Here is a 13,471-nt window from a genome sequence, read left to right on the forward strand (position 1 = left end):
CATCTGGAGTATTTTGTGCAGTTTTGGTCGCCATACTATAGGAAGGATGTGGTGGCACTGGAACGGGTGCAGAGGAGGTTTACCAGGATGTTGCCTGGTATGGTAGAAAGATCGTATGAGGAAAGGCTGAGGCACTTGGGGTTGTTTTCATTGGAGAAAAGAAGGTTTAGGGGTGACCTTAAGAGGTGTATAAGATGATTAGGGGTTTAGATAGGGTCGACAGTGAGGATCTTTTTCCATGTATGGAGTCAGCTATCCAGTAGCAGTGGTGGACTCTTCCTCATTATGGGCATTTAAGCGGGCATTGGATAGGCATATGGAGGATAGTGGGCTAGTGTAGGTTAGGTGGGCTTGGATCGGCGCAACATCGAGGGCCGAAGGGCCTGTACTGCACTGTATTCTTCTATGTTCTATGTTCTAATTTGTTTGGATGGACCGAAGAAACTTGCATGCAGTAAGCATTTGTGGGAGTAGTTTATTTCCCACCAGACAGATGTGGGGCATGAATAAATTAGAAGAATGCGTACCAAGGGAATGCAATAATCAAGGATCACTTATGACATATAGACTAATGAGCACCAATATTGTGGTGGCAGAATTCCTGAAGTATTTAGAAGATAGTTTTTCTGGAGCAATATGCTGAGGAACTAACTGGAACATGCTTGAAGAAGGGTTTTTACCCAAAATGTCCACTTATTCACCTCCTGATGCTGCCTGGCTTGCTGTGTTCCTCCAGCGTCCTGTTTTTCTACTGAGGAACCAACTGGGCCATCGGCTATTTTAAACTATTGCTCTGCAGTGAGGGGGAGTTGACTAAACGATCCACTAAATGGTATGTTCCAGTCTCGGGCTGAAAGGAATTTGGTCCTAGGTGCCTGATCCTCCCTCCCTCTTTATCCCCAGTCTCATAAAAGTCAGGAATCTACACATCCTTTCAGTAATTCCAGCAAACATTGTCAAGCGATTGCAGGAATTTGCCAAAATGGCATAAGAATTTCAACTCCATATTTATGTCCTGAATATTGTCCATAATTTCATTTCCACTTTCATGGCCCAACTCACAAGTATGATTCGACAACCTGTTTTTTAAGCACCTGTCCAAGTCACTCAGCTGCCAGGAATGGCACACCAGCCTGCAATAATGCTGTGTGAGATGCCCTTCCTTTCCATGAAAATGCAGGTCAACGTTTGCTAACAAGCCTACAATTAACCACAAGTGCTCATTGTAAACTTGACATTTAGCACCTTGCGGCATACCGCATTGAAATCCCAAGTTGCCCATGTTCCTTTGTAACATTTCTTATGCTGCCTATGGGATTTTCAAAGCCTTTCTATTTGCTTAACACATAATTTAAGTATGATAACGTAGGCTATGGGATGGCTCAAAGGTACTAAAGTTCCATACTGTATGCAGCAGGGAAACCCTGTTGTAGGAAAAGGTGATGAAAAATGATCAAAATGTGAAAATTGCAATGACTAGAAATCTGAAAAAAAACAGGAAGTGCTATAGACAAATCATCCAACCAGCAAAAAAAAAGACAGATTATGATATTTTCAAGTGCGTCCAGCAAAGATTTCCAGTATTTTTGAACTTCTTTACATTTCAGTCTATAATACCTGGTTCATGAGATCCCATGAGTCATAATCATCAGGTGAACACTGTCTGCTAAAGGATGGTCTGAAGTCCACTTTTACCAATTCCCAGTCTGAACGGAAGCTAATGTGACCAAATATCCTGGAAACAGAAAGTGGACACAGTGATTTCCAAACAGTTTACAAAACAATACTTTATACAAAGTACAGAGGTTCTTTCACTACTTACTTTGACTCGGTATCTAGCAATTCATATTTCCACACTACCCTTTGCAGTACTTCAAAACAAAACCTGTTTTTTGTGGGTTAACACAATAGATAGAACATTGCGTGATAAACTTTCAAAGAAAGCCAATCCAAAATCACAAAGGCACATGAGGGTGTTGTAAACTGCCTTTTGTGGCAATTCATCCTCAAATGAAATGTTGTCATTTACAAAAGGCTTTCAGTAGGTTCCACCCTGAAACGTGTGGGGTGTGGGAGGGGAGTGGGAGGAAAACATTTGGCTGTTTCCAATCCACAGAAACATTTTCAACTGTTCAGCAACATTTTCAAAAACAAAAGTTTGTCACGATTACATCATCGTACATGTTATTTTTGTTGGGATTTTTAGTACATTTTGTTTTAGAGACCTGACGAGCAACATCTGTAAGTACACTGGTGTGGATAAAAGAATTTGGGTAGGTACTATGGACGATGAAGTAAAGAAAAGTTATGCTTCCACTTAATTGATCTTTAACAGGATGTCTCTCCAAAGTGTGGAGAATCAACATGCAGAATGTGAGCATTGTACAGCAATGCTATCCTCTTTCTGAACTTCATTAATATTCCTTCTTTATAGTCAGCTGATAACTTCCCAGAGAAACATCGGAAGGCGCCCTTGCAAGTTGACTTTTTAAAGGGCATTTGCAAATCAGCTCTTTGCTCTCCGATGCCAAAATCATGAAATGCATTTTCTCAATATTCCACTGGGGGGAGGTACTAACTAACAGGAAACTGGGTATGAGGCTTTGACAAGACTATCCAAGAATACTGATTGATTGAACAGAGAATGAAACTTGTCCATGCAGCGCACACATGCTGTCTATATGCACAGCAAGATAAACCTTCTATACAAACATTTCCATACCCTCCCCCGTTGTTTCACACTAGTGATGACCAGCCTCTAAGTCAAGCCATGCCAATCGCAATAACATTTCCAATCTGTTGTACCAGAAAGAAATTGATCCAACTCAAGATGATCTTATTTTTCTGCTCGATTCAACCCCACATGAAGCAAAGCCATGCATTGTTCAAGCTCAACCAAAATAATTAAATTCGAATTTGGTATGGGTTTCTGTGCATTGTGATGGATGCTTTAATGATGAAACCATCAGGTTAAAGTTGACAAAAGTCTTGATTTGGGTACTCATCAGCATATTTGTTAAAAACAGAATGACAATAAATGCAGGCAGTTTAATTTTAACTATTACACATGCTGCACTCATCTTTGGGTAGCACATTTTCACTTATGAGCTAATTGTCATTATTTTTCTCCTGGTTCAATGATAACTTGCTGCTTGTTGTCTAACAAAGGTGATCCCTTCCGAATGTACCACTGCAAGGTGATGACTGACAGCAGCATGAATTTTGCTCCCTTCCTTTCACACATTGCTGAAGGAGACTTAGATGAGAGTGAGACAAACCTATATCTTGCCACATTATGCTGATACGTAGCCATTGTTGAGCCCCTGGGCTGTCTGGAAATTATTTCATCCTCCACGATATAAATAATTCAGCTATTACTTAGTGGGGCCTCTCATTGAATCTCAATTCTGCTTTAGCTATTGTGGTGTAAGTACAGGTTACTCTGCTAAACAATAAATCTGCTTCAACTAGATCTTCTTTCTTTTAGATTATCAAAAGTCACGCTCGGAGTAGGAGATTTTTTAATTTGCAACTCTTTGTGGTTAAATAGTCCGAGCATTCTGTTGGAAATTGGACCACCTAGAAAAAGGAATGCTCAAATTAAATCACTAGTCTCTGTTAACGTAATTAATCATAACTTGAATGATATTAAGTGCATTGTCTTTGCACTCAGCGAGAGAGTGTGTCGAAAAGGTGGTGATGGAAAAGCACAGGTCAGGCAGCATCCAAGGAGCAGGAAGGTATCCGTTTCGGACATAATCCTTTCATCCCATTCCCGATGAAGGGCTTGTGCCTGAAATGTCGACTCTCCTGCTCCTTGGATGCTGCCTGACCTGCTGTCCTTTTCTCGCGCCACTCTTTTCGACTCTGACTCTCCAGCATCTGTAGCCCCCACTTTCTCCTACTCAGCTGGAGGGTTGAGAGAATAGGCCAAACTTTCCGCTGCTAGAAGATATGGTATAGATTCAGCTCATGATGGTTGAAACAATTTGGCTGACTTAACTGGCTAGCAACAACTGTCTATGCTCAAACATGAAAAGGAGCTTCAGGATATCCCAAATACTTTACAACCAATGAAGTATTCATGAAGCACAGTCACAGATGTAGGGAAAGGCAGCCAAGTTGCATGTAGAAACCTGTCATTAACAAGAGGATAATGATCATATATCATATCCCTTTGTAATGTTTTTAAGGGATAAGTAATGGCCAGCACGCTGGGAATCATCCCTATTTTCTGCATAAAAGCATCATAGGATTGTGCATATCCACATGAGACAACATACAGACTTCGTACTAATCTGTTCATCCAGAGAAAGACACCTCCCACTTGTGCAGCAATCCCTCACTACAGCACTGGAGCATCATCCTAGATTTTTGTGCTCAAGTATTAAAGTACAGAAGGATATCTGGCATTGGTGAAACCCTACCCTAACCATAGTCAGCATCTTCAAGCAAAAGAGAAGCAATATTTTGAAAGAAGAAATAAAATAACTTATCTTTTTCACAAGATAGAAATTCACAGCGGAAGTCAACTATTTACTAAAGGCTCTTCATGCAAATTACTCTGAAGCTGCGAACATATTATAGGATTAATGTGGGATACTATAGTCTTTCCATTTTCCCTCATCTTTCAGGGCTAAGCCTTAATTGGTCGCATGAGTTAAGAATTAGTAAGAATTAAGAATAGGTATGAAACTATGTCTAGGATGGTTTCTGAACTTACAATTAATATTTAACAATCTAAGTAACCAAGTTGAGGCAGTGTGTTAGTCATCAGCAAGCTATGGCATTTCGCTCTCCTTTTTCTAAAAATCAAATCCAATCTTTCATTTTGTTAAAAAAAAATGTAAATCTAAAACTATTCTAAATGAATAGAGGTAAGTCCACTTACCCATCTGTCAAAACCTAAAGTGGTTTTAACATAAACATTTGTAATACGCCTGTTGACTTAAGCATTTAATCTTTTGCAAGTGCTGTTTTGAAACTTGCAGATTAAACAAGGACTCAACTTGAGTGGGATTTGGGGTGTGGGGGAGACAGATTTTATTTTAAAAATTGATTTTTTCGTACATCATGGTGACTTTTTTGGAGATTTTAACTACTAGCTCTTTCAGTCTTTGTAAAGATTTGGCACGTCAGTACTGTACAACACATATTCATATACAGCTGAGGGTTATTCTAACACACACTACAAATTAAATATCTACAGGATTTATTGCTTTGTAAAACAATACCATTCCAAAAATAAAGCACAACCAAATGGAGTAAATAATTACAAAGTTAAAAAAAGAAATTCTTTACAGATGTATTTTTGAATGCAGCCTAAGGGCACAGTTCTAGAAATAGCTTTTGAAGAAGAAACTGATATATTCTGTTGGGTAGAAATAAATTTTTAACCAGTATAAAATCACACTTGGTTGTATGAGGCTGGATTATGTTTTATTCTCAAGCATAGCCTTGACGCCCCTGGTCAGTCACTCAGCCATAGCTAGTGGAAAGATATTCCTCCCGTTAATTACATTCTGAAGTTGAAACAAGCTGTTCATAAACTATTTGATCCTAAGTTGATAGTCCAATCTGGTAGCCTCACTAAGACCACTCTCAAGTTCACCATCATTAGCATTGATGCTTCCAGCCCTGATTCAACTACATCTCTAAGAAATTTGCGCTCCTCAAATTCTGACCATTTATCCATATCTGATGATCATAGTCAAGGATGGCTGTGCCATTAGCCAGCTAGGTTGAGAGCTGTGGAATTTCTTTCCAAAAGCTCTTCATCTTATTACTTCTCTCTCTCTTTCATTAAGATGTTTCTTTGACCAAACTTTGGTCTCTTGCCCTAATATGGTTCACTTACATTGCTCAGTGTCAACATTTCCTTAATAATTTTCCAGCATAGTGCCTTTTACCTTTGACAAGGGACTGAATTCATACAAGTTGTTGTAGCTGAAGAAGGACACATTGAGGGGTAGGAAGTTACTGCTGCTACTAATAGAGAAGTTCTGGTACTCAAGTGGGTAGAATAGGAAAGTTTACATTTGGGCCTGGAATTGTCTGGGATGTGGGCATAATGAAGAGTTACCTGCTCCTCCTCCCACCACCAAAAGAAAAGTGATAGAAGTTAAACTTATTTAATTCATTGGACCTTGCCTGTCCAAAATCCCTTTTTTCACTACTGTAAAGATTACATTTTTTTGTTCTTCTTATTTTTCGTTGTGGATTGAAACGGGAAAAGGGATGTTTTAAAACCATGGTCAGTGGAAAGACCTTTTAAAAGCAGGTTACCAGCACTCATTCTAAGTGCTATTTACACTATTGAGTGTAAAACAATGGTGGAGGTTTAGTTGCAGATGAGCTGCAACCAGGGAGTGTGCAAAGAAGTTAGATTTGGCTGGCAACAAAGAGCTGATTAGTCTGTGGAATGGTGACCAGTTGTCATTGACAATGGCTTTCCGTTTGCCAACAGCTGTGAGATTGGCTCCCAGGTAGGTGAACAGCAATGTGCAAGTCCAGGTCCGCAGTTACAAGTTTAAAAAATAGTGGATCTGAACAGACTCACTGAAGGGCACTTGAGAACGCGAGCTATGTTTAGCAGTTGGGAGGAGTGTCAAAAGCAATTTTCCTTACTTGTTGCATTAATTGCCTTCTCGTGCTGCGAACTTTCCTTTGATAAAGGATTATAATAATGCATTATATAAATTCTCTACAGATTCTTAAATACATGGCAGAATTGACATTGTCAGACACACCCTACACTGAACAGACATCCACCCATGCAGACTTTTAGTATCAGCCCAGGAAAACATGGGGACTCTCAAGGCAGCAAGTACAATATAGCGACATATAATAGAGATAATAATTTAACAACATTCTACTACAGACTTGCACCATATCCAGTGTTACTGTGTAATGACCAGTGCTCCTGATGCCATTTGGATACAGAACTGGCTTTTGGATACAGAACTGGCTCAAAGGTAGAAGACAGAGGGTGGTGGTGGAGGGTTGGTTTTCAGATTGGAGGCCTGTGACCAGTGGAGTGCCACAACGATCGGTGCTGGGTCCTCTACTTTTTATCATTTACATAAATGATTTGGTTGCGAGCATAAGAGGTACAGTTAGTAAGTTTGCAGATGACACCAAAATTGGAGGTGTAGTGGATAGCAAAGAGGGTTACCTCAGATTACAACAGGATCTTGATCAGATGGGCCAATTGGCTGAGAAGTGGCAGATGGAGTTCTATTCAGATAAATAGGCAAAGTCTTTTCCCTGGGGTCGAGGAGTCCAGAACTAGAGGGCATAGGTTTAGGGTGAGAGGGGAAAGATATAAAAGAGACCTAAGGGGCAACTTTTCCACACAGAGAGTGGTACGTGTATGGAATGAGCTGCCAGAGGAAGTGGTGGAGGCTTTTACAATTGCAACATTTAAGAGGCATTTGGATGGGTATATGAATAAAAAGGGTTTGGAGGGATATGGGCAGGGTGCTGGCAGGTGGGACTAGATTGAGTTGGGATATCTGGTCGGCATGGATGGGTTGGACCGAGGGGTCTGTTTCCATACTGTACATCTCTCTGACTCTATGACTCAGTACCAAACACTTGTTTTGTAATGGTCCAGCACTACTAGTTTGTCTCCTCTGAGTTTTCTGTCACCTACAATAAAATTGGTTCCAACAATAACCTCTCTCCTTACCGTCAGTAGAATATTTTTCCCACCAAGAAGATAAATTTGCATCAAAGACTTGAGAAAGGATTCTGAGAAATGTAATGCACTACAAATAAATCCCAACCCAGGAACTAGCAACTCCACAAAGACGTCAGCACTCCTGTGAATACTCAGGATCCTAAGCCAATCTCAAGGAAATATGCTCAAAATGCACCCTCACACTTCAAAATGTGATGGCTGGCAATTAACAAGCTGTAATTATAAAAACTAAAAAGGGTAATTATCAGCCCTGGAGCTGTTCAGATCAGACAACTGGCTACCGCACATTTGTTGATAGTCCTACAGATGGCAGCAAATGCAGTTTAAAAAGAAGTAGATTAGATTTGGTTCAATTGGCTTTTTGAACATAGTGCTGACAAATAGGCAGAGAATCCAATAATAGAAAAATGAGAATTTAGAGATGACTGCACATGGTCTGGTCTTCCCGCAATCCAAAATCAGTTTGACAATGATTTTAATGGAGGCATTTCAGCCAGTCAATCTTCCAGTTTACTTCAGCTGGGCACAGCAATATCTTGCAGATTATGAATGTTGGTTTCCTGAAGAACACTCTTCATTGTTTCTGTTTGGAAAACAGGTGTCATTTTTGAAAAGCAGAAAGCACTGTGACAGTGCGTCTTGCAAATGATTTTTACTTTATTAACTCCTGGAACGTGGACACGGCTGACAAGGTTGATTCTCAATTGTCCTTGAGAATATGGTGGACTATCTTCTTCAAACTGTCACTGTCCTTGCGGTACAGTCACACCCACTGGTGCTGGTGGAGGTGGCTAGTTGGGGGGGAGACTCAGTACCTGACAAATGTGGCTTGCTCCTTGTTCCTCTGGGTCTCCTTTATACAGCAGTCCCCAGACTGCCTTAATCCTCTGTCCACAGAGTTGGTACTAGACATGTGGCCAGCATCACAGCAACCTCATGGCACATCTCCATCTCACATGATACAGTTTTGCCTTTCAATACTGTTCTTGGGAGTGCAAGAGCACCTATCATTGTAATGCTGCTGCCAGGAAACTATGCACGCAGGGGCAGGCTGCCAACTCATAGACTGAACCAGGGACCATCACAGAGCTCATTGCTTGGTATCTCTGCCTTGCCCTTTTGCACTTTGCCCCCTCAGCCAGAGCTTTTAGGCTCACAGTACTTCTACTTAATCTTGTTGTTTAGCACATACACAAAGTCAGGCAGATTATGTTTGTCATCTGTCAGTCAAGGCGGTGAACTTGTTGCTGTGTGGTACCAGGCAACGTCAATTGCACATGCCAGCAGCTAACACAGCAAAATAGTGATGGAAAAGGATAGACCAGATCTAAAAGTTGAAGTTCTAAATTGGAGAAAGGCCAATTATGACGGCATTAAGCAAGAACTTTCGAAAGCTGATTGGGGACAGATATTCGCAGGTAAGGGTATGGCTGGGAAATGGGAAGCCTTCAGAAATGAGATAACAAGAATCCAGAGAAAGTATATGCCGGTCAGGGTGAAAGGGAATGCTGGTAGGTATAGGGAATGCTGGATGACTAAAGAAATTGAGGGTTTGGTTAAGAAAAAGAAGGAAGCACATGTCAGGTATAGAGAGGATAGATCGAGTGAATCCTTAGAAGAGTATAAAGAAAGTAGGAGTATACTAGAGGGAAATCAGGAGGGCAAAACGGGGACATGAGATAGCTTTGGCAAATAGGATTAAGGAGAATCCAAAGGGTTTTTACAAATACATTGAGGACAAAAGGGTAACTAGGGAGAGAATAGGGCCCCTCAAAGATGAGCAAGGTGGCCTTTGTGTGGAGCCACAGAAAATGGGGGAGATACTAAATTAGTATTTTGCATCAGTATTTACTGTGGAAAAGGATATGGAAGATATAGACTGTAGGGAAATAGATGGTGACATCTTGCAAAATGTCCAGATTACAGAGGAGGAAGTGCTGGATGTCTTGAAACAGTTAAAAGTGGATAAATCTCAAGGATCTGATCAGGTGTACCCAAGAACTCTGTGGGAAGCTAGAGAAGTGATTGCTGGGTCTCTTGCTGAGACATTTGTATCATCAATAGTCACAGGTAAGGTGCCGGAAGACTGGAGGTTAGCAAACATGGTGCCACTGTTTAAGAAGGGTGGTAAAGACAAGCCAGGAACGATGAGCCTGACCTTGGTGGTGGGCAAGTTGTTGGAGGGAATCCTGAGGGACAGGATGTACATGCATTTGGAAAGGCAAGGACCGGTTAGGGATAGTCAACATGGCTTTCTGCATGTGAAGTCATGTTCACAAATTTGATTGAGTTTTTTGAGGAAGTAACAAAAGAGGATTGATGAGGGCAGAGCGGTAGATGTAATCTATATGGATTTCAGTAAGGCGTTCGACAAGATTCCCCATGGGAGATTGATTAGCAAGGTTAGATCTCACGGAATACAGGGAGAACTCACCATTTGGATACAGAACTGGCTTAAAGGTAGAAGACAGATGGTGGTGGTGGAGGGTTGTTTTTCAGACTGGAGGCCTGTGACTAGTGGAGTACCACAAGGATCGATGCTATGTCCACTACATTTTGTCGTTTACATAAATGATTTGGATGCGAGCATAAGAGGTACAGTTAGTAAGTTTGCAGATGATACCAAAATTGGAGGTATAGTGGACAGCGACGAGGGTTACCTCAGATTACAACAGGGTCTTGACCAGATGAGAACATGGGCAGAGAATTCAAATAAATGCGAGGTGCTGCATTTTGGGAAAGCAAATCTTAGCAGGACGTATACGTATAAGGTCCTAAGGAGTGTTGCTGAACAAAGAGACCTTGGAGTGCAGGTTCATAGCTCCTTGAAAGTGGAGTCACAGGTAGATAGGATTTGTTTATTGGTCTGACTATTGAGTACATGAGTTGGGAGGTCATGTTGCGGCTTTACAGGACATTGGTTAGGCCACTGTTGGAATATTGTGTGCAATTCTGGTCTCCTTCCCATCGGAAAGATGTTGTGACACTTGAAAGGGTTCAGAAAAGATTTACAAGGCTGTTGCCAGGGTTGGAGGATTTGAGCTATAGAGAGAGGCTGAGCAGGCTGGGGCTGTTTTCCCTGGAGTGTCAGAGGCTGAGGGGTGACCTGATAGAGATTTACAAAATTATGAGGGGCATGGATAGGATAAACAGACAAAGTCTTTTCCCTGGGGTTGGAGAGTCCAGAACTAGAGGGCATAGGTTTAGGGTGAGAGAGGAAAGATATAAGAGACCTAAAGGCAACTTTTTCACACAGAGGTGGTACATGTATGGAATGAGCTGCCAGAGAAAGTGGTGGAGGCTGATAAATGTTGCAACATTTAAGAGGCATTTGGATGGGTATATGAATAGGAAGGGTTTGGAGGGATATAGGCCGGGTGCTGGCAGGTGGGACTAGATTGGGTTGGGATATCTGGTTGGCATGGACGAGTTGGACTGAAGGGTCTGTTTCCATGCTGTACATCTCTATGACTATGACACCATGTGATTGAAGGGTCCCAAGGAGGAAGATGAGACGTTCTTCCTCCAGGCGTCAAATGGCTTGGATCTGGTGGTCGAGGTGACCCAGGACTTGCATGTCGTTAGTGCAGAGGGGGAGTTGAAGTGGGCGGTGCGGTTGTTTGGTTTTTGTGTCCCAGAGATGTTCCCTGAACTGTTCCGTGAATTAGTATTCTGTCTCCCCGATGTAGTGGAGACCACACTGAGAGCAATGGACACAGTGGATGTGGTGTTTGGATGTGCAGGAAAATCTCTGCCATGTGTGAAAAAATCCTTTGGGGCCTTGGACAGAGATGAGGGGGTAGGTGTGGGCGCAGGTTTTACACCTCTTGCGTTGGCAAAGGAAGATACTGGGTGTGGATTGTGGGTTGGTGGGGGCCATGGACCTAATGAGGGTGTCGTGGAGGGAATGGTCTCTGCAGAATGCTGAAAGGGGTGGGATTGGAAATATATATCTGGTGGTGGAATCTGACTGTAGGTGGCGGAAATGGCAGAGGATACTGCGCTGTATCCAGAGATTAGTGAGGTGGAAGGTGAGGACCTTGTTGCAATTGGAGGGGTGGAGTTCAAGGGCGAAGGTGCGGGAAGTGGAGGAGATGCACTGGAGGGTATTGTTGATCATGTGGGAGGGGAAATTGCAGTCCTTGAAATAGGAGGCCATCTGGGATGTTCTGGAGTGGAATTGTTCCTCCTGGGAGCAGATGTGGCAGAGGCAGAGGAATTGGAAGTAAAGGTTAGCATGTTTACAGGACATGGAGTGGGAGGAGGCATAGTCCAGGTGGCTGTGGGAGTCGCTGGTTTGAAATAAATGTCCATGTTGAGTCAATCGCCAGAGGTGGAGATGGAGAGGTTGAGGAAGGGGAGTGAGGTGTCTGAGATGGTCCAGGTGAACTTAAGGTCAGGGTGGAAGGTGTTAGTGAGCATGGGATGGCGCCGATTCAGTCATCAATATAGCAGGTGAAAAGATGGGGGTGGTGCCAGTGTAACTGCAGAAGAAGGACTGTTCCACATATCTTACAAAGAGACAGACATAGCTGGGGCCCACGCAGTGCCTAAGGCTATCCCGTTGGTCTCAAGAAAGGGGAGAGGATTCAAAGGAGAGGTTGTTGGTAGCATGCTTGGATGCAGATGGGATAAACATTGCAAACGTTGGACAGGGGTGCTCAGTTTAATGGAAGGGAGACAATCATGCATTAGAGTATGTAAATATCGTGGGAGCATTCAAGGTCACAACCACCCTGACTTTGAAAGTGAAACAGTGCAGTATTATAATGACCATGACTCAGCTGGAGGGCAAGGGCTCTGCAGATAATGTTGGGAGATGGTAAAGTTTGTGGAAACATGTGAAAGCTCAGAAACAAAAGTAGAAAATGCTAGAGAAACTCAGTAGGTCTGGCAACATCTGTGGAGGGAGAAACAGAGTTAATATTTTGAATCCAGTGTCCCTTCTTCAGAACAGAACACATGGGGGATGATGTCAGGTTTGCAGGAATGTGTGGAAGCTCAGTCCTAATGGGCTCAACATGGAAGGATGATGGAACATGGAGGCATGGTGAGGCCCACTAGTTACCTCCCAAATGCGTGCAGATTGTAAACCTGTTCTGGAAATTGAAAAAGGTTGCAACCACATCCAGAGTTAGTGGGGTAAGTGACTCTTTTCTCTCTGTCTGGTTGCAGTCTGTATTTGTGAGTGATGAGAGGCCTTCCAAGGGGCAATCACATTCGCCCAGCACTTACACAGGACATGATGAAGACATCTGTCATCAGAGTACCCTGCATGTGAAATCCACAGTATCCAACCACGGGGGATACAATTCCTGGTCATCAGAATCTTACCATATCATAGATCATTGCAGATAAAAAATAGCCATCGCTATGAAGTAGAACAAATCACATTGACCTTAATAGTGTTACCTGCGCCACTATTCTCAAAGACAATCCAAGATCTTACAGACCGTACAAAGGCACAGAACTGAAATCCTCACTTTGGCCATATGTTGTTGTATATAATGTTACCTTTCTCGGGTGATGTGGAGAGTTTGGGGGTGGATACTTTGGGGTTGGGCATGACACAGCTTATACTGCATTTATTGGAAGAAGCTCCCAATATCAAGGTCCACGCTGAGGTATTCCACAGCTCTCCTTGATGAATCCTTCACGTCCTGCTGGATGGAGAAGTATGCTACAGTGTCAATGGCCAAATGCTTTACAAGGACAGTTACTGGGAGATAAGAGCTACCCTACACAACCAGCCTAATCTCTTGATTGAAG

General features: G+C 42.4%; 1 protein-coding gene across 4 annotated transcripts in view; it reads right to left on the bottom strand.

The window, feature by feature from the left end:
- Nucleotides 1–13,471, bottom strand: part of sorcs2 (sortilin-related VPS10 domain containing receptor 2) — a 608,959-nt gene that overhangs the window by 62,489 nt on the left and 532,999 nt on the right. For all 4 annotated transcript variants that reach the window (XM_043698411.1, XM_043698404.1, XM_043698394.1 and 1 more), the window contains one exon: nucleotides 1,618–1,735. In XM_043698411.1, the coding sequence (XP_043554346.1) occupies nucleotides 1,618–1,735 (118 nt within the window). The remainder of the gene's footprint in view (nucleotides 1–1,617; nucleotides 1,736–13,471) is intronic.

The sequence above is a fragment of the Chiloscyllium plagiosum genome, chromosome 1 (genome assembly GCF_004010195.1).
Source record: "Chiloscyllium plagiosum isolate BGI_BamShark_2017 chromosome 1, ASM401019v2, whole genome shotgun sequence".
Lineage (NCBI taxonomy): Eukaryota > Metazoa > Chordata > Chondrichthyes > Orectolobiformes > Hemiscylliidae > Chiloscyllium > Chiloscyllium plagiosum.